Source organism: Papio anubis, chromosome 14 (assembly GCF_008728515.1).
Source record: "Papio anubis isolate 15944 chromosome 14, Panubis1.0, whole genome shotgun sequence".
Lineage (NCBI taxonomy): Eukaryota > Metazoa > Chordata > Mammalia > Primates > Cercopithecidae > Papio > Papio anubis.
In genome coordinates, this window is record NC_044989.1 from 71,699,308 (window position 1) to 71,718,090 (window position 18,783).

The 18,783-nt window shown below is 37.1% G+C and overlaps 1 protein-coding gene across 11 annotated transcripts in view; it reads left to right on the top strand.

Moving 5' to 3' along the window:
- ZNF638 (zinc finger protein 638) overlaps window positions 1–18,783 on the top strand; it is a 151,953-nt gene that overhangs the window by 73,362 nt on the left and 59,808 nt on the right. For all 11 annotated transcript variants that reach the window (XM_021924935.2, XM_021924937.2, XM_003908798.3 and 8 more), the window contains exons 3-7: window positions 5,146–5,207; window positions 12,583–12,621; window positions 13,378–13,676; window positions 14,854–15,131; window positions 17,788–17,934. In XM_021924935.2, coding sequence (XP_021780627.1) covers window positions 5,146–5,207; window positions 12,583–12,621; window positions 13,378–13,676; window positions 14,854–15,131; window positions 17,788–17,934 — 825 coding nt within the window. The remainder of the gene's footprint in view (window positions 1–5,145; window positions 5,208–12,582; window positions 12,622–13,377; window positions 13,677–14,853; window positions 15,132–17,787; window positions 17,935–18,783) is intronic.

An 18,783-nucleotide genomic window follows, 5' to 3' on the forward strand; every position in this document is an offset into this window, starting at 1 on the left:
TAACCCATTTGTTTTTTTGTTTTTTTGTTTGTTTTTTTTTTTTTTTTGAGACGGAGTCTCGCTGTGTCTCCCAGGCTGGAGTGCAGTGGCGTGATCTCAGCTCACTGCAAGCTCCGCCTCCCGGGTTCACGCCATTCTCCCGCCTCAGCCTCCCAAGTAGCTGGGACTACAGGCGCCCGCCACCACGCCCGGCTAGTTTTTTGTATTTTTAGTAGAGACGGGGTTTCACCATGTTAGCCAGGATAGTCTCGATCTCCTGACCTCGTGATCCACCCGCCTCGGCCTCCCAAAGTGCTGGGATTACAGGCTTGAGCCACCGCGCCCGGCCGGTATAACCCATTTGTAATGCATACATTTAAGAGACAGTATATTATAGACTTGCACATATATACCTGTCTTGGTTATCACAATTAATGTTGATTTAAATATTTCCTGACTTTATGTAGACTAGTGATTTCTAGTATTTTTTTAGAAGAAGCTCTCTAAAATAACTTCATAGCAAAAATAAGTCAAGGTGCAGTAAATTATTCTGGTACCAGCTGTGGACTCAAAAAATAATGTGAAATGATAGAAATTTGTAGAGAAAAATCTTTAAAAAATAAAGAAGATTTAGGTACTTTGATAGTGTAGTTGGAAGTATTTTGTAGAGGCAGTAAAGTGTACTATAATGTAGAACATACTATTCAGTTGTAATCATTGGTAGATTTGAGCAGGAATTTCCAAGTAAATTTTATATACTTACGTATGGTTGGCAATCACTGTTTCTTCTATTTGCTAATGTGATTTATAGATTTAGATTGTAAAGGGTCAGAAGAGAATATACTAACATGGGAAAAAGCTTTGATTCAAGGCCATGGCCTGGAATTGGTTGTATACTTAGGCTTAGAAATCTATTGTGTTATGCTCTTGTTCTTTTCTTCCAATGTTGCCTTTTGATTTTCTTTTCATTATTCACTCACTAGGTTTTCATCAACATGAATCTGATTAGATCTGTTGCTGTTTTCTTAAGGTTAACCCCAGCAAAAGAAAGCAGTGTTCTACCCCATTTTAGCCAGATGTGCCAAATTCTATTAAAATAATAGTTGCCTTATTCCATCAGAAGGGATAGCAAAGTCCTTAAAAGGGAAAGTCTTAGAATAATTCGTATCACCTAATTGTAATCTGTAAGTAGCCCTGGCCTAAGTAGTGAATTGAGTGTTAGTCTCTCTGTGTTCTTGTGACTGGGGATACCACATAATTTTTTTTAAAATTTATTTTGAACTTTTAATTAGTCATAATGAATCCAAGAAAATATATCTTTAAATAAAGAACTTGAAGTTTTGTATTCTGTAGAGTAGAAAAGATGTACATTTAATTTAGTATGTACTTGTGGATACCAATTTTGTGCTTGACTCCAATTAGGTACTGGGGCAGAAATGAGGAACTGTGTAAAATTTTAGATGTTATTAAGCAGTTTATTCAGTCTTATTGAGGAGAAAAATTATACTCCCAAGACATTTAAAACAATTAGAAGGCAACAAGTAGTTTTGTGATTTATTTAACTTGTTTGGATATGCTGTAGGGAACAGAGATTTCGATCTTGATTTCAGGCGTGTATCACTCAGGCCAGCATCATCAGTTTACCAATTTAATCATTACCATTTTACCAATTTAATTATTTTAACTATTGTATTTGTAGCAGTGTGTGTTTAAAAAGAAGTATAAATACGCATCCTGACATCAAAAGACTTTTATAGCCTAGTTAGACTAATGGAATTACAGTTACTGAATGCACTGAGTCTGTCTTAACTAGAATGATGTGGGAGAGAAGACTTGATGGAGTAGGTTGGAGATGGGTCTTGAATGATAAAGAGGCTTTAGATATGCCTGTATAAAGAGGAGGAGGGGGCCGGGCGCGGTGGCTCACAGCCTGTAATCCCAGCATTTTGGGAGGCCAAGACGGGTGGATCACCTGAGGTCAGGAGTTCAAGACCACCCTTACCGACGTGGTGAGATCCCGTCTCTACTAAAAATACAAAAATTAGCCGGTTGTGGCCATGCACACCTGTAATCCTAGCTACTCAGGAGGCTGAGGCGGAGAATCGCTTGAACCCAGGAGGCGGAAGGTTGCAGTGAGCCGAGATCGCGCCACTGCGCCCCAGCCTGGGTGACAGAGCGAGACTCCATCTCAAAAAAAAAAAAAAAAAAGAAAAGAAAAGAAAAAGAAGAGGAGGGATGGCAACAACATACAGAGAGGCAAAGGTCTAGAGAGAAGATTACATTTCATAGTGGTAAGAGGCAGTTGGGAAAGATGAGCATATTATAAGTAAGTATGAAAGGCCTTTAAGAGCTAGCCTAGGAGTTTAGACTTGAGGTGAGAGGCATTAGAAAGCTAAATAAGTCTGTTGATAAGTGAAGTGACATGTTGGAAGTATATTTTAGGGCAACCTGACTGAAGTATGCAGGGTAAATAGAGATGAGATGATGTGGAGTAGGACTTCCACTTGGAAGCTTCTCTAAGTGTTCAAGTATAAGATGGTAAAAACCTGGGTTAATGAGATAAAAATAAAAATTTGAGAGGAGAGGAAATTATTTAGTCATCAGAGCTCACCTAGATTGCGGTTAAAAACACACACACCTTTTAACAGCGCAGCAGAATGGGGCTCATCTAAGTAATGAATTTTTCACTACTAAGTGGCCAAATGATGGGGATTTGTGAAGATAGATTTTGATAGTACACACTGCCTCTCGTTTCTGTGATGTATTTTGCAGCCTCGTAAGTGTTTGTGTGTGTGTATATATGACATAAATATGAAGCCAATAAATGTAAATTACTGATTGTAAACTTTTTCCTACTGAGTAAATCTGACAATATGTATATTCCCCACCTTCGAGTCTTTGAAACTGTAGCTGTGAAGATGTACTTTGAGAATGTGAAATGTATTTGCTTGTTAAATTGGGGTTCAGATTTTAAAGGAGAAACTTTCCTTGGTTTAGGAACTGTGTCATAATGACTGAAGTAATTCAGTTTGAGAAAGTACTGACAATAAAAAACTGTTGAGAATAGTAAGTGAGCCCTGATATGAGTAGATATTTTCAGTTTCATTCTGAGCCTGCCTAATTCTGTATAGTCCTTGCAGCATCTCCTGCTAGTAGGTATTTATCACTTTTTCTCTGGGGAGACAGTGCTGCTTTTGGACTATTATCTAATGTGGAAACTGTTACTAGAGAGTCTAGAAGTTGGGGTGGGGTGGGTGTATTTACTGAGCTTAAAGCAAGTAATGTCAATTTGTGAAGCAAGCCTAAGAGAACATGTGTATGTGTGTTTTGAACTGAGAAGAGTATGTCTTAAATAGGGCAGCCATCGTGTTTTGAACTGAGAAGAGTGTGTCTTAAATAGGACAGCCATCATCTTCAGGTGATAGTTGCTATAAGAATGGTATCCTGTATTACTGTATCTTCCTATTTTTTCAAGAAAAGCTGGAAATCTGGACTTGGGGGTAAAATCTCTGGATTATTGAATGTTGGCAACGTATTCAGATAACACACTTTATGGTTCAAATAAATCATGCCCAACCCACTGCCTGCACCAGTGTGTCTGTTTGATGTAAACAGTGTCCAATTAATATTAAAAATACAGGTTTTAGTACTACTAGAGGCTCTTAACTGCCAATCTCTTCTAGCTTTCTATTTGTATTACTAAACAGGATGTACAAACATTTCTTTTTTGTAGTCCACAATCAGTTCCATGGCTTAATGAAATAGTTTAGGATTTGTCATACCTTGTTGCTGAGTTTAAATTGATGTTGAGCCTTGCAAATCAGTGTACCTTCTTTCAGATAGTTCTTGCCAAGGCAGAATCCAAAATTATTGTCAACCGTGATTTTAACTGTGGAAATTTCTAATGACCTAAAATGTGTTTCAAATGGAAACAAATAATAACATTTTCCTTAAGCAAAGTGTTGAAATACAGAGTTATCTAGTAAGTTTTCTGCCTTTCCAAATGCTGGAGGAACAGTAAAACATTGAGTAACATATATATTGCTTTTAACTAATTGTTTCACCTTGGAAACTGTATCTTTGTAAACTGTATTGGCCTTTTTTTTTTTTTTTTTTTTTTTTAAACCAGATGTATCTTCCAGAGTTATTTATGGGTACAGATTGTAATTTTAGGACAGATTTATTTGTAAATGAAGTAATGTATAAGAAAGCATTTTGGGCCGGGCATGGTGGTTCACGCCTGTAATCCCAGCACTTTTGGGAGGCCGAGGCAGGTGGATCACCTGAGGTCAAGAGTTCGAGACCAGCCTGACAAACATGGTGAAACCCCGTCTCTATTAAAAATACAAAAATTAGCCAGGCTTGGTGGTGCATGCCTGTTAATTCCAGCTACTAAGGAGGCCGAGGCAGGAGAATCGCTTGAACCTAGGAGGTGGAGAGTGTAGTGAGCTGAGATCGCATCATTGCACTCCAGCCTGGGCAACAAGAGCGAAAACTGTCAAAAAAAAAAAAAAAAAAAAAAGAAAGCATTGTGTTAATTGTAAAGTTCTGTGTGTAAGGGATATTGTATCTTTGAAATGTTGTTACTTTTAAATTTTGAAAATAGATTTGATCAGTAGCATTTTCCCCTATGTTTTTCCTAATCTTATTTGCCAGTGTAGGGAGTACCTTGTATGGAATGCTACTGGTTTATGAGGTGGCATTTTTTGATTGTTGATGTTGTTAGCTTGAATTTTAGAGGTATTTTGTCATTGAAATACTGTATTTTGAAGATGCTGTTTCACAGATACCATTTTACTCGTAGATTTTTTTGGTGTTTTCTGGTGTGTTGTTTTTATATTTGCAGTAAGTTTTTTCTGATCCATGCTTTTATTTTCTCCAAGTTTATATATTGATTTCAAAATGAGCAGCCATGGTTTTGATTTTTAAAATGTTTTCTGTAATAAAATATTTTCAAATGGGGTCAGTGAGGTATGGTATTAAGTGCATTTGTTTCGAGGTCTTTAACTTTTGTTTGTGAAAATTTTATTGAGCAGCCAAGTGCTATTTATGAGTATGTTTGTTTAATTTTTGAAAAAAAAATATTCTTTGTCTTTTTTAAAAGCCTAATTCATTAGTCAACATTAGGAATATTCTAATTTCAACACGTTTCTCCTTTTACAATAGGATTGGATTCAGCATCAAAATACATCTACTCATATTGAGAGCTGTCGACAGTTACGTCAACAGTAAGAACTTTTTTTTCTTTATTATAGATAGCATATTTACAACATAGTTAATGTTCAGATGTGACTGTTAAATACCTTTAGTATAATACTTTGGAGAAAAATATTTTTGGAAAGCTATTGTTTTTTAAAAAATAGTAGTTTTGTGGAAGTATATTTAATATTTTTCCAAAATGGTAGAATTCAATATATCCTTTGCTCTTACAATTTTCTAGCTTAATTCCCAGTAGGTAAACTTTTTATGTCATTAGTTCATTATTTGCTGGCTTACCTTCCCTAGGATCTTTTATCTATATCAGAGCAGGTATCCTTTCTTCTCCTATCTCCACCTCTTCCCATAGGACAAGTAACTGAAAATCAGTGCAAACCAAACACCAGTATTTAATTTTGGAACTAAAGCTCTTCTCTGACTTAGAACCAGTTTTCAGAATATACCTTAAGTAAGGGATGGACAAGCTAGATGTCTTGTTTCCTTAACATTGGCTTTTCAATTCTTCCACCTTTTTCTTATAAAGACAGGGCGCCTGTGAAGGTTTCCCTACTCACCATAGAGGTGAAAAGTGTGATTTTAACACTATGTTCCTGTATCTCTTGAAGTACCGTAAGATTAAACTCTGTCTTCCCTAATACCATTAAACTGTTCCTAGCCACCAGACTGACAGTAACGTGTTATTGGGCAAATGGATTTGAGATTATTATTGAGGATCCTTCTGGTCATAAGTGATTAAAGTTGCAGATTAGTTGCAGTGGCTTATGACTGTAATCTCAGCACTTTGGGAGGCTGAGGCAGGTAGGCTTGCTTGAGCTCAGGAGTTCAGGCCAACACAGCAATATCTCGTCTCTACCAAAATAAAAATAAAAAATCAGCCAGGCATGGTGGTACACATCTGTAGTTATAGTATTTGGGAGGCTGAGGTGGTAGCATCACTTGAGCATGAGAGATAGAAGCTTCAGTGAGCCATGATTGTGCCACTGCACTCTAGCCTGGGCGACAGCCTATTTAAAAAAAAAAATTTTTTTTTTTTTTGAAGTAAGAGAATTTGTCAGCTTATTTAACTGGGAAGCTTAAATCAGGTTGGTGGTTCTATTAATAGTTTCAGGAGCAGCTATATTGGATGCTCAAATAAAAATTAGTGTCAGAAATACTTCTTTCTTAGCTGTTGTCTTTTGCATTGGCCTTCTGAAATCTTGGACACACTTGTTTCACATAGCAAAATGGACCCCATGGTTCTGGATGTAAGTGATGTGTATAGCTGGCATTTCTAGGAGTTTTTTGTTTTGTTTTGTTTTTGTTTTCCTTACCCCACTCCTCACCCTGTGACACAGCCTTGGGAGGTTCTGAGAATATATGTCTCTCCCATCTGACCTTTTTTCTTTAAAGCACTTCTTTCTCCATAACTCTGGCAGAAGTCCTTGTTTTGACTCTGGTTCACTTTGGGTTAGTTGTCCATCCCGAAACCCATTATAGTGGCTGTGGGAATAGGGTAGTCCACCTCAGTTTGTGTCATGTCTGGTCCTGGTGTTGAGAGTGAGATAAGCGTCACCGGGATCTTTTGCATTAAGACTAGAAATCGGGGTTAGTATTCTATATAGATGCTGTACAGACAAATACAGGTTATCATGGGGAGATAATTTGTTACCTGAATTGGATATGCCTTACTGCCACTGTAAGGAATACAGTTGAAAATTGAAAAATCTCTCCAAAGCAGCATTTTTCCCACAGGTACCCAGTGGGACATCTTAATTCTTATGAAGGTGAATTTTTATTTGGGTGGGAGTGAGTTATTTATTTTAGAGAGTCATTCATGCTAGTAAGAGGATTATAGCTACGTTAATTTACTTGAGCAAACGGTATGTGTATACCTATTAAAGCCTTTTGTGTAGGTAAACCTATTATTTTTTCATACACTTAGGACCCTGATTTTTAAAGCATTTGCTTTCCATGCCTGCTACTTTAATGTTCTACTGTATTTATTTTTTAACCATATCAAGTGTATTTTGGTTGTCCACAGAGATCAATAGGGGAGACATATATAAATATAAGCGTACCTCATTTTATTGTACTTTGATTTATTGTACTTCCCATAATTTGCCTTTTTTACAAATTGAAAGATTATGGAAACCATGTGTCAAGCAAGTCTATTGGTGCCATTTTTCTTTTTTTTTTTTTCTTTCTTTTTGACTTAAATTAGGAGAGAATAAATTTCTATTTAGAGTCCAGAAGTCTGAAATCATGGTGTTAGCCGGGCCACCATCCCTTCCGAGGCTCTGGGGGAAAATCTGTTCCATGCTTCTCTCCTAACTTCTAATGACGGGGGACAATCGTTGACATTTCTTGGCTTGTAGCCCATCAATCCTATCTCTGCTACTGTCTTCACACCACCTTCTCTTAAACCTCCCTTTGCCCTGCTTTTAGAAGGACACTGGCTATTGGATCTAGGGCCCGTTGGATAATTCAGGATGATTTCATCTCAAGAGTTTTAGTTTAATTACATCTGCAAAGATCCTTTTCCAAATCAGGTAACATTCACAAGTTCCAGGGATTGGAACATATATATGTATGTATCTTTTGGGGAGCACCATTCAAGAATCCATCTTAATCATTCTCCTAATACCAAATTGCTCTCTCGTTTGGGCCTTGAGCAGTGCTTTTGCTGCCAAAAGCAATCAAGAGCTGAAGCTGAAAATGAACAGTGTGTATATTAGCGCCTGTGTGCTGGTAAGAACTGCAACTGGATATATCCTTCGATCTGGCATCCTCTGGGTCAGTTTCCACCTTTTCCTATTGTGGAGCTTAAGAGTTCTTTCGTTACACAGGTAACTGTGGTTTGAAATTTAAAACAACAGTATATCTTTCATAATTCTCCAGGCTGTGTCTCCTAACAGGCCTCATGATGCCTTCACAGTTTCTTACCTTCTGCACATTTTTCTTCACCTGGCCTCACTCTGATCACAGTGGCAGATCCAAGGCCTGCCTCTTCCCTTGTCTCTACTGGGCCGGTCAGGACTCTTTCCTATCGGTGCCATTTTTCTAACAGCATGTGCTCACTTTATGTGCCTGAGTCACATTCACAGTATTTCAATTTTTTTTCTTTATTGTTATACCTTTTATGGCAATCTGTGATCAGTAATCTTTGATTTCAACTTGCTGAAGGCTCATGATCATCAGTATTTTTTAGCAATAAAGTGCTTTTAAATTAATGTATGTACATTTTTAAAAACATGCTATTGTACAGTGAATAGACTGGCATAGTCTAAATTTAACTTTTTATTTGCACTGGGAAGCCAAAAAACTTATGTGACTCACTTGGTGTGTGATGTTTTAGAACTGAATCTACAGTATCTCTGAGGTATGCCTATGTATTGATACACGAGAGAGGATTTACTAGGGGAATTGGCTTACACAATTATGGAGGCTGAGAAGTCCCACAGTATGCTGTCTGCATGTTGAAGACTCTGGGCTTCTGGTAGTGTGGCTCAGTCCAAATTCAAAAGCTTCCAAACCAAGGAAGCTGATAACATAATTCTCAGTCTGAGGCAGAAGGCCCTAGAGCCCCAGGAGTCTGCTGATGCAAGTCACATAGACCAAAGGCCAAAGAACTTGGAGTTCTGATGTCCAAGAACAAGGAGGCGAAGGGCATCCCGCTCTGAGGGAAGGAGGGGTGGAGAGAGGGAATTCCACCTTTGTCCATCTATTTGTACCATCTGGGCTCCCAGCCTATGGCGTGATGCCCGCCCACATTGAGGGCAGATCTTCCTTACTCAGCCCACTGACTCACAGACTAATCTTCACTGGAAACACTCACAGACACGCCAACAGAGAGTGCCTCACCAACCATCTAAGCATCCCTCAATCTAGTCAGGTTGACACCCAAAATTAACCATCACATTGAGGTTGTATGCACTTGAATAATTGCTTCATGACTTTCTCTCCACTGCAAAATAATTTAATAAATAAATTAGATTTGGTTAGGTGCTTGGGATCTGCATTCTTTATTCTTTTAAGCTGCGTTATGGGGATATACCTTCTTTCTACTCATTCCTCCCTTGATGTATATTTAGATTTTTCTTTTCTTATGGCTTATTCTCTCTGGCTTTATTGGATCTTTCTGGATTATGACACAAGAATAGTTGAGGAAAGATACAGTGCATCAGAATTTTAGTATTAAAAATAGGTAATTATACTATGTTTATTGTGTGCTGGGCATTCTAAGTGCTTTACATAATTGATTTAGTTTTCAAAACCATCTATGGGGTGTTAAGTATAAGGATTCTTCCTGATTTTATCAGTGAGAGAACTGAGGCACAGAGACAGTTTCCCTGCCATCATGCAGCAAATAGTTAAACGGAACTAGTTTAGCTCATAGGCGTTTATGTATCATCCCTTCTACTTTTTTATGGCTTAAAAAATTTTCAGAATAAAATATTGAAGGGAAAAAGGAAGGAAAACATTTATATATTATTCATTTATAGTCACCATTTGTTAATATTCGCTTTATTATATCTTCATACTTTTTTCTGAACTATTTGAAAGTAAATTGCAGACATTATGAGACATCATTTCTAAATTCAGCATCTATCTCCTAAGTATAAGGACATTGTTCTGCATAACCACAATACAATACGTTTAAGGAGATTAGCAGTAATTCCACAATTCCTTCTAATATATAAGCCAAATTCATATTTTCCCATTTCTTTCCAGAATGCCTTTTATAACTCTTCCTGTCTGCCCCATCCATACCCCCAATCCAGTATTCAGTTAAGATTTATGTATTGCAGTCTCTTTTAATCTAGAATAGCCTACTCTTTGTTTTGTTTGTCATCTTTTTTTTTTGTTTGAGGAGGATGTTTTTACAGTGTTGACTTTTTCCTTGAAATGTCCAGGAAACTTGTCTTGTTGAATGTCCCACTTTATATAGTTTTCTGTTTGTTTCCTTAGCATTAAATTCACTGAGAACATTTTTGTTGCAAATACTTCATTGGTGATGTGTATATTTATTGCATCACATTGGGACAAAGGTAATATCAGTTAACTAGGTCCTTACTCTTAATAGTTATGTTATACCACCTATGTTAGGAGCGTTACTGCTTCTGAAGCACATTTTTGACTAGTTGGGCAGGATAGAGGTGTTTCCAGATTCTGCTTGCAGAATGTATACATGCTTTATCTTTCTGCCCTGGGCAGCAGGGATGAGAACATGTGTTACCTAGTGAACAGGTCTAAACTTGGTGAACCTGAGCCTAGTGAAGATCAACAATATTATTTATTACTAGCTCTCTCAGCTCACTGAAACCTCCACCTCCTGGGTTCAAGTGATCCTCCCACCTCAGCCTCCTGAGTGGCTAGGACCACTGGCAAGTGCCACTACGCTCAGCTAATTTTTTGTATTTTTGGTAGAGACGGGATTGCCGAAGCTGGTCTCAAACTCCTGAGCTCAAGCAATCTGCCTACCTCAACATCCCAAGTGTTGGGATTACAGGCATGAGCCACCATGCCTGACCATTATTACCAACTCTTGAATGATAGTCTTCAAGCTCTTGTGAACCATAAACCAGAGAGCTCTGGAAATTTAATAACTTTGATGTGTTGTTAATCACTTTCATTTCCAGCATGTACATGTGAGAAAGCTAAGGCTTACTCATACTAAGTAACTGGCTTTAAGTTTCATAGCCATTAAATGACAGCATCTACAGTGAAACCCACTTTTTGGTGGGTTTGATGATAAAAGATTTACTTTGAATCACTGTAAGACTAGGAATTTATCTTCCTGGATAGTACAGAGCAATGAAAGTTTTTAAAAGCGTGGAAATAGATGGAACAGAATTATCCATATATTGGGAATTGTTGACACTAGATGATGGGTATGTTGGATTAAAGTTAACTGTTTTGTCTTCATAGCTTGTCCCTTCATAATTAAAAGATGCTCCAGACAATATATCTATTCTCAAAGTAGGAAGAATGAGGCAGAAGCTTTCTCAGATATCTGTCAGGGGTTTTGTACCTATGTCTCATTGGTTAGAACCTATCACTGGCTATCTTCTAGAGATAGGGGGAAAGCAGATATTTAGCTTTTTTAGCCATTGTAGTAAAGGCAAACAAGGGAAAAGGGAATTGAGAATTGCTGTGGGGTTAGCTTATTAACACTGTCTGAGGCAAATAGCAACCAAGACAAACCACTTTACTAAGATTTGACCTAACTTAATTTTCCTGCTTAGTGATTTGTCAGAAGTTTTCTGCCTCCATTTCCTTACCTGGCTTTCATCTTGCTGCTGAAATTGTATTCTTAAATGTAGTGATTTATTTAATATAATCAGCTTGTCCACATGCCTCTTAGAGTTCAGATTTTCTAGAAGTTGAGAGTGAAGATATAGCCTTTTTCTTAGGCTTCTGTGGTATTACTGTTTCTTCTTCTAGTTTTTTCTGTGATTACTCCTTAATCATTTGTTTTTGTTTTTTTTTTTCTTTTTCTTTGCTTTACTCTGAAGTTGTCAATGTGCCTAAGATTCTGTCCTTGGCTCTTTTTTTCTATAAACTCCATCTTGTGTTAATCTCACTCTTAGGGCTATAATTGTGGCTTCTACATGCCCGATTTCTAAATAGCTCTCATCTTTCCCCCTAATTCCAGGTGTTCCTTTACACTTGTTCTGAAAACATTCCTGTTAAGTTCCCATTGTTTTTTCCTGTGTGTAACCTCATTACCTGATTTTAAGGCTCTTCATAATTTGTCTCTACTTGAAACAACAGACAGCCTGTCCAAGTTTCCCCCTTTGTAATTCCTTTTCATCATTTCTATGCTGCAGCTAGACTAGTTCCTGAAACAAAACACCAATGTTTTGCCTCCAATCTTAGTTTATGTATTGCCACTGCATGAAATCTAACCTAATCCATTCCTATTAATAGGTCTTTGTAAGGGCTACTTGAAAAGCAGCCCTTTCTGTGAATTCTCTCCTGATTCCTCTCACTGCATATATCTTCATGAGGACTACTTGGTGCAAGTTAAGGGGCGCCATTCGTGTTGTATTCTGTGAGTTGCCACATGGAATGTGATAGGAGTGGTGTTCCCTAGAGTTCTGTATAGTAGATGAACTGTCTTCTCTCTTTTAACCCTTAACCTAAGCTTGTATCTTGTACCTCTTAACACTTTTGTGCATATACTGGCTGTTTTACTTAAATAAAAGTTTAGTCCTTTAAAGTATGGGGAATGTGTTTCCCTGATACACCTATTAGCATAATACTTTGATTATTTATTGAACACTCAAAATATTTTATTTCCAGTAAAGGTTGTGAAAAGTCCTTCTGATATATTACAGGTAAAGATTAATTGAGCCTTACAGTCTTATTTTAGCTGTTAGTTAATGTTGTTTATTTTCAAAATAGATACCCTGATTGGAATCCTGAGATCCTCCCATCAAGAAGGTAATTTTTAAAAATAGTAATATTATTAAAACTTGATTGTATTTTAAAAGTAAGCAGTTAATTTTAAGAATGATTCTTTTGAGTTCTACTTTTGCCATTTAAACAATAGGCAAATGCAAAAGCCTCTATGAATCTGTAACTTATTCCAATGCTTAAATGTGACACAGCCCTGCCCCGATCTACTTTCTTTAGCCTTTTCTGAAAATATTTTATTCTGACTTTATTATTTTATGTTTATGATATCTTCTGTTATAAATGACTTGACTGCTAGGAGTGGTATTATTACGTTCTGTATACCCTAGGGGATTATACTCAGGTTCGGTATGTACACACACGTACGCACACATAGAGAAATCAGAGTCATATTTATAGATGGCATAATCTTTCAGGAAAAAATTATTTAAAACATCTGTTTAAATAATTTCCTAAATTCTTACATAATTTAATACTTTAAAAACATAATTAGATATAATGTTGGTACAGGAAGAACCAGAGAAATTCATTATCGTATTCTTCTGTAAACTAGAAAACAGACATCCAAGCAGTTGGAGGGCTGATAAACTGTTCTGATTGTTTCTTATTTACCTATAGGGCTGAATTACATCGTAACAAACAGATTTTTGTTTTAAGGACATATCTTTTTATCAGAGTTTGGTATTGTTAACAGTCTGTTTTTAACAAGGTGCTTCTGTCATTTAGTATCATTTAAATTTACATTAAATTGCTGATGACTTTCTTTTTCCCCCCCACTTGTAGAAATGAGGGCAATAGAAAAGAAAATGAAACTCCACGAAGACGTTCTCATTCCCCCAGTCCTAGGCGTTCTAGAAGATCAAGCTCAAGTCACAGATTCCATCGGTCTCGAAGCCCAATGCATTACATGTATAGACCAAGAAGTCGAAGTCCAAGAATTTGCCATCGTTTCATTTCTAGATACAGATCCAGATCCAGATCCCGTTCACCATATCGAATTAGAAATCCATTTAGAGGTAGTCCAAAATGCTTTCGATCAGTTAGCCCTGAAAGGATATCAAGGAGATCAGTGAGATCATCAGGTACACTGATGGCCATGAAATAATGAATGTACTTATTTTGACTAAATTTTTAAATGTCTTTCTTTTTGGATTTTGAGAAATGTTCTATTTTTTTAAATTTTAGAATTGCTAAATGAGATCTGACCCACATCCCACAGAGTTAATTATTCCCTCTGGTAACTTGGCAAAGAAATGTGTGTGAATGTATGTGTCCACCAACATATTTAAAAACCAAGGATGGTAAAAATGTCTTAGTTTGCTTTAATAATTGATTATTGAATTCCATGGATTAATTTAAAATGTTTTTGAAAAGATTATTATTTTTAACCTGTGACTTAATGTTGATTTTATGGCCCTCTCAGAAATAACTCACACAGGCATGCACACACATACAAACACACTCCTTCTACAATGAAAGAAACCATAGTTAATATCTGAGAAGTACTTCGACACTCCCACTGCTTCACTTGACTAGCCTGAAAAATTCAAAAATAGTACTTTGCACAGGTCTTATTGTATCTAGTATAGTCTAAAATGCTGATTTCAAGTGGAGATACCTTTAGTTATATAAGGCATTCCTTCTTAAAGTATGTTCCAAGGATTGATTGGGGTCCTCAAGATCTTCCAAGTTCTGTGAGGCCTTCTCTTTTCCAATTACATGCCTTTATGAGTCTGGATTTTCTTTATCCAGAAGCAGATAAAAGAATTTAGGTTCTTCTTTTAAGCCTAACATTAAAATGTTTGGAAGAAGATATGGTAGTCTTACTCATTTCACTAATTTTGTTTTGGGAATTACAGTTGGTTTTTATAAAAATACTTACGTTAATATGGGAATTTACTTTTTTTGTCATTACTTTCAGTGGCAAAGACTACAGTTACTTTTGCACCAACCTAACATATGAATTAATAAATTTTTTAAGATTTTAATTTCTAATATGGTAAATATCAATAAATGTAACACAAATCTTTGTAGTCTTTAAAACGTGTAAAGCAATCTCAAAACCAAAACTTTGAGGATCACTGGTATAAGGGAATAAAGGAACTTCATGTAAGCCTTCTGAGTGAATAAAGTATAGGTTTTTTAATTGTCTGTGTGCTCCCTGTTTAGCTTGAGAATAGCACTATGGGATTATGTCAGGAGATGGCTCCTACCTTAATTTTTTTCCAATTGAAACTGTGTTTTATATATTTTTACTAGATAGAAAAAAAGCATTAGAAGATGTGGTACAACGATCTGGGCATGGGACAGAATTTAATAAACAGAAGCATCTTGAAGCTGCTGATAAGGGGCATTCACCAGCACAAAAGCCTAAAACTAGCAGTGGAACAAAACCATCAGTTAAACCTACAAGCGCTACAAAGAGTGATTCAAATCTAGGAGGACATTCTATTCGTTGTAAATCAAAGAATCTTGAAGATGACACTTTGTCAGAATGTAAACAGGTGGCTGATAAAGCTGTTTCTCTCCAGCGAAAGGTAATTCTTTAAATTAATTATTTTTGGAGATAAGGTTTCACTCTGTGGTCCTGGCTGGAGTGCAGTGGTGCAAACATGGCTCACTGCAGCCTCAATCTCCTGGGCTCAAGTGATCCTCCTGCCTTAGCTTCCCTAGTAGCTGGCACCACAGGCGTGTGCCACCATGCCTGGCCAATTTTTAAATTTTTGTAGAGATGGGGTCTTGCCATGTTGCTTAGGCTGGTCTCAAAGTACTAGGCTCAGGCAGTCCTTCCACGTCAGCCTCCCTAAGTGCATGAGCCACTATGCCTGGCCTCATAATTCTTTGTTAGTGCAAGTATGCATACATTTGCTATGACAAACAGAAAACAAAATTGTTGCCGGGCATGGTGGCTTATGCCTGAATCCCAGCACTTTGGGAGGCCAAGCGGTGTGGATCACTTGAACTTAAGAGTTTGAGGCCAGCCAGAGCAACATGGTGAAACTCCCTCTCTACAAAAAATATAAAAATGAGCTGGACTTGGTGGCAGATGCCTGTAGTCCCAGCTACTTGGGAGGCTCAGGTGGAAGGATCACTTGAGCCCAGGAGGCAGAGGTTGCAGCCTGGATTACAGAAGGAAGACCCTGTCTCAAGAAAAAAAAAAAATGAAGTTGTCTTAACTTTTTTATTCCATATTTCCAATAACTTTGAAATTATGAGTCGTTAAATGATTTTAGTATGGAATATTTTACTGGTTTTCTTATGAATATAATAGACGTCCAAGGTTCAAAATCTTGTAGCTTAGGAATTCCAGTGGTTTGATGTTTGATGCGTCAAAAGAGAACATTTTGATGGTTTGGCATTTTTGGCTAGCTTTCCCAAGCAGATCATTGTGATGAGTTTTGCTCTCTAATTGAGAAAGTGAATAATCACCAGTAGCATTATTGAGCTTTTGTAATCTTTTTTAGTAAGGTATAAGGGTGAGCCTCTCCTGAGAAATGATCTTTATACATCTGTTCTATACTTTTTGTGGTACAATTCAGAAGTCAGAAACTCTGTTGTACAGTGTAAAATGTATATTTTGATACTGATTTTTAGTGTATTTTGACTGTAACCTACTGGTTACAATACTAAGGTATTGTTTTATTGTGTGTGTTTATTGAATCACTATGAAATAATATATTAAAACATCAAGAGACTATCTTCAGAGAAAATCCTAATAGGCCAAATATCGAATATTTTGTATATTTTAATATTAATAAGTTTTCAAGCATTTAGGTATGGTATGCATTGCTCTCATTAAAGACTTAAATACATTAAAGACTTTCAGTATGTGCTGTTCCGTGCCCCAAAGAACTTAACGTTTAGAAGGATAAACTTGTAGTAATCAACCAGTAATTAACAGAATTTTGAAGAGCATTGGGAAGAAATTTTTGAGTATAAGGAAAATTTTGAAGAGGCTGAGTTAGTCTCATAAGATTATTAATATATGAAGTTCTTTTCATTTTGGTTCAAGACTTCTAGGTGGTGGCAGTGGAACTTTTTTAAAAAAAGTTTTCTTATTTAGTAAAAAATAGGAGAGATGGGGACTCTGTCATCTAGGCTGAAGTGCAGTGGCACAGTTATAAGTCACTGCAGCCTCAAATTCCTGAGATCAAGTATCCTCCTGCCTCAGGCTCCGGGATAGCTAAGACTACAGGTATGCACCACCACACCCAGCTGGGTGTTTTCATTTTTTTTTTTTTTTGAGACGTAGTCTCGCTCTGTCTCCCAGGCTGGAGTGCAGTGGCGTGATCTCGGCTCACTGCAACCTCCGCCTCCCAGGTTCAAGTGATTCTCCTGCCTCCTGCCTCAGCCTCCTGAGCAGCTGAAATTACAGGCGCATGCCACCACGCCTGGCTAATTTTTTTTTATTTTTAGCAGAGACGGGGTTTCACCATGTTGATCAGGCTGGTCTCGAACACCTGACCTTGTGATCCACCCACCTCGGTTCCCAAAGTGCTGGGATTACAGGCGTGAGCCACCGGGCCCGACCTTTTTTTTCTTTCTCTTTTTAAAGTAGAGAGTCTTAGTATGTTGCCCATCCTGGTCTTAAACTCCTGGCCTCAAACTCCTGGCCTCAAGCAGTCTTTCTGCCTTGGCCTCCCAAAGCACTGGGGTACAGGCATGAGCCACCATGCCTGACCCTAATTTTTAACATGAGTGGTAAAGGTGATACTACACTGTATTCAAATGGTATGCATTATATATGAATTTTTAAAAATATACCTGTCTAGATACCATTTCCAATTATTAGAACGGGGGGGTGAGCAAAGCTGTAATTTCAGCTTTCCTTGTCGGTGGGCCATGTAGTTTCATAGAAAAATTCTCTCTAATGGCCTTGGACCATTCCATAGATCTTATTTGCTATAAGATGCTATAAACAGAAAAGAGCACCTATAAACCATTTCTGGGTTAAAAAATATAAATAACATTTCTTATCACTTTTGCATTTAAAATCTTATTAAAGTGTTAAAATTGTGATTTTAAAAAATTACGTAAAGGGGGTGGTGAAGGAAAAAGGAAAATGGGTAAAATATTTGGAAAAGACCCTTTAATATACTAATATTAGTGGTAGAAGAAATTATATGGGAAATTATTACTGTACATTGTAGCTTAATTTGGTTTATTTTTAATTTTCTTTCACTCCAAAAATAGCTTCGGAAAGAACAATCATTGCATTACGGTTCGGTTCTTCTTATATCGGAATTACCAGAGGATGGTTGTACTGAAGAAGATGTTAGAAAATTATTTCAACCATTTGGGAAAGTGAATGATGTCCTGATTGTTCCATATAGAAAGGAGGTGAGTCATTTAATCTGGTAAAAATTCATACAAAGTCATTGCTTTGATGATTCTATAAATTGCTGTTGTGTTCCTTAGCTGTTTGTACTGCATATATAATTGTTCTTTGAGAGTTATATAAATGTTTGGATGTGAGTGAGCAAGTGCCCAATATAGTGTTTTATATCCTTTAAAATAAGTGTTTGCCCACTTTTTCTGTAAAGGGCCAGATAAATATTTTCAGTTTTATGAGCCAGTTATAGGATCTCAACTGCTGTGCTCTGGCATTCTAGTACAAAAACAGCTATAAGTAATATGTAAATAAGCAAGCATGGCTGTGTTGCAAAAAACTATTTACAAAATAGGTAGTATGCCATAGCTTGCTTTAGAACACCAGTTTGAACATTGCTTTAGAACACCAGTTTGATCATACTAAAACAAATTACTTCCTTTGTATGGTGAGTATTGTCTGTGGGTTATATTCCTATAACTCACATGATAAAGTTAAGAACTATGAACAGTCTTTAAGCACAACATAAAATAGTGAGTTAAGGCTGGGCATGTTGGCTTTTGCCTGTAATCGCAGCACTTTGGGAGGCCGAGGCAGGTGGATCACCTGAGGTCAGGAGTTTGAGACCAGCCTGACCAACATAGCAAAACCCTGTCTCTACTAAGAATACAAAAATTAGCCAGGCATCTCTAATCCCAGCTACATGGGAGATTGAGGCAGGAAAATCCCTTGAACCCAGGAGGTGGAGGTTGCGGTGAGTAGAGATCGCGCTGCTGCACTTCAGCCTAGACAACAGAGTAGGACTCTGTCTCAGAAAAATTTGTGAGTTAAGGCTGGGTGTGGTGGCTCAAGTCTGTAAT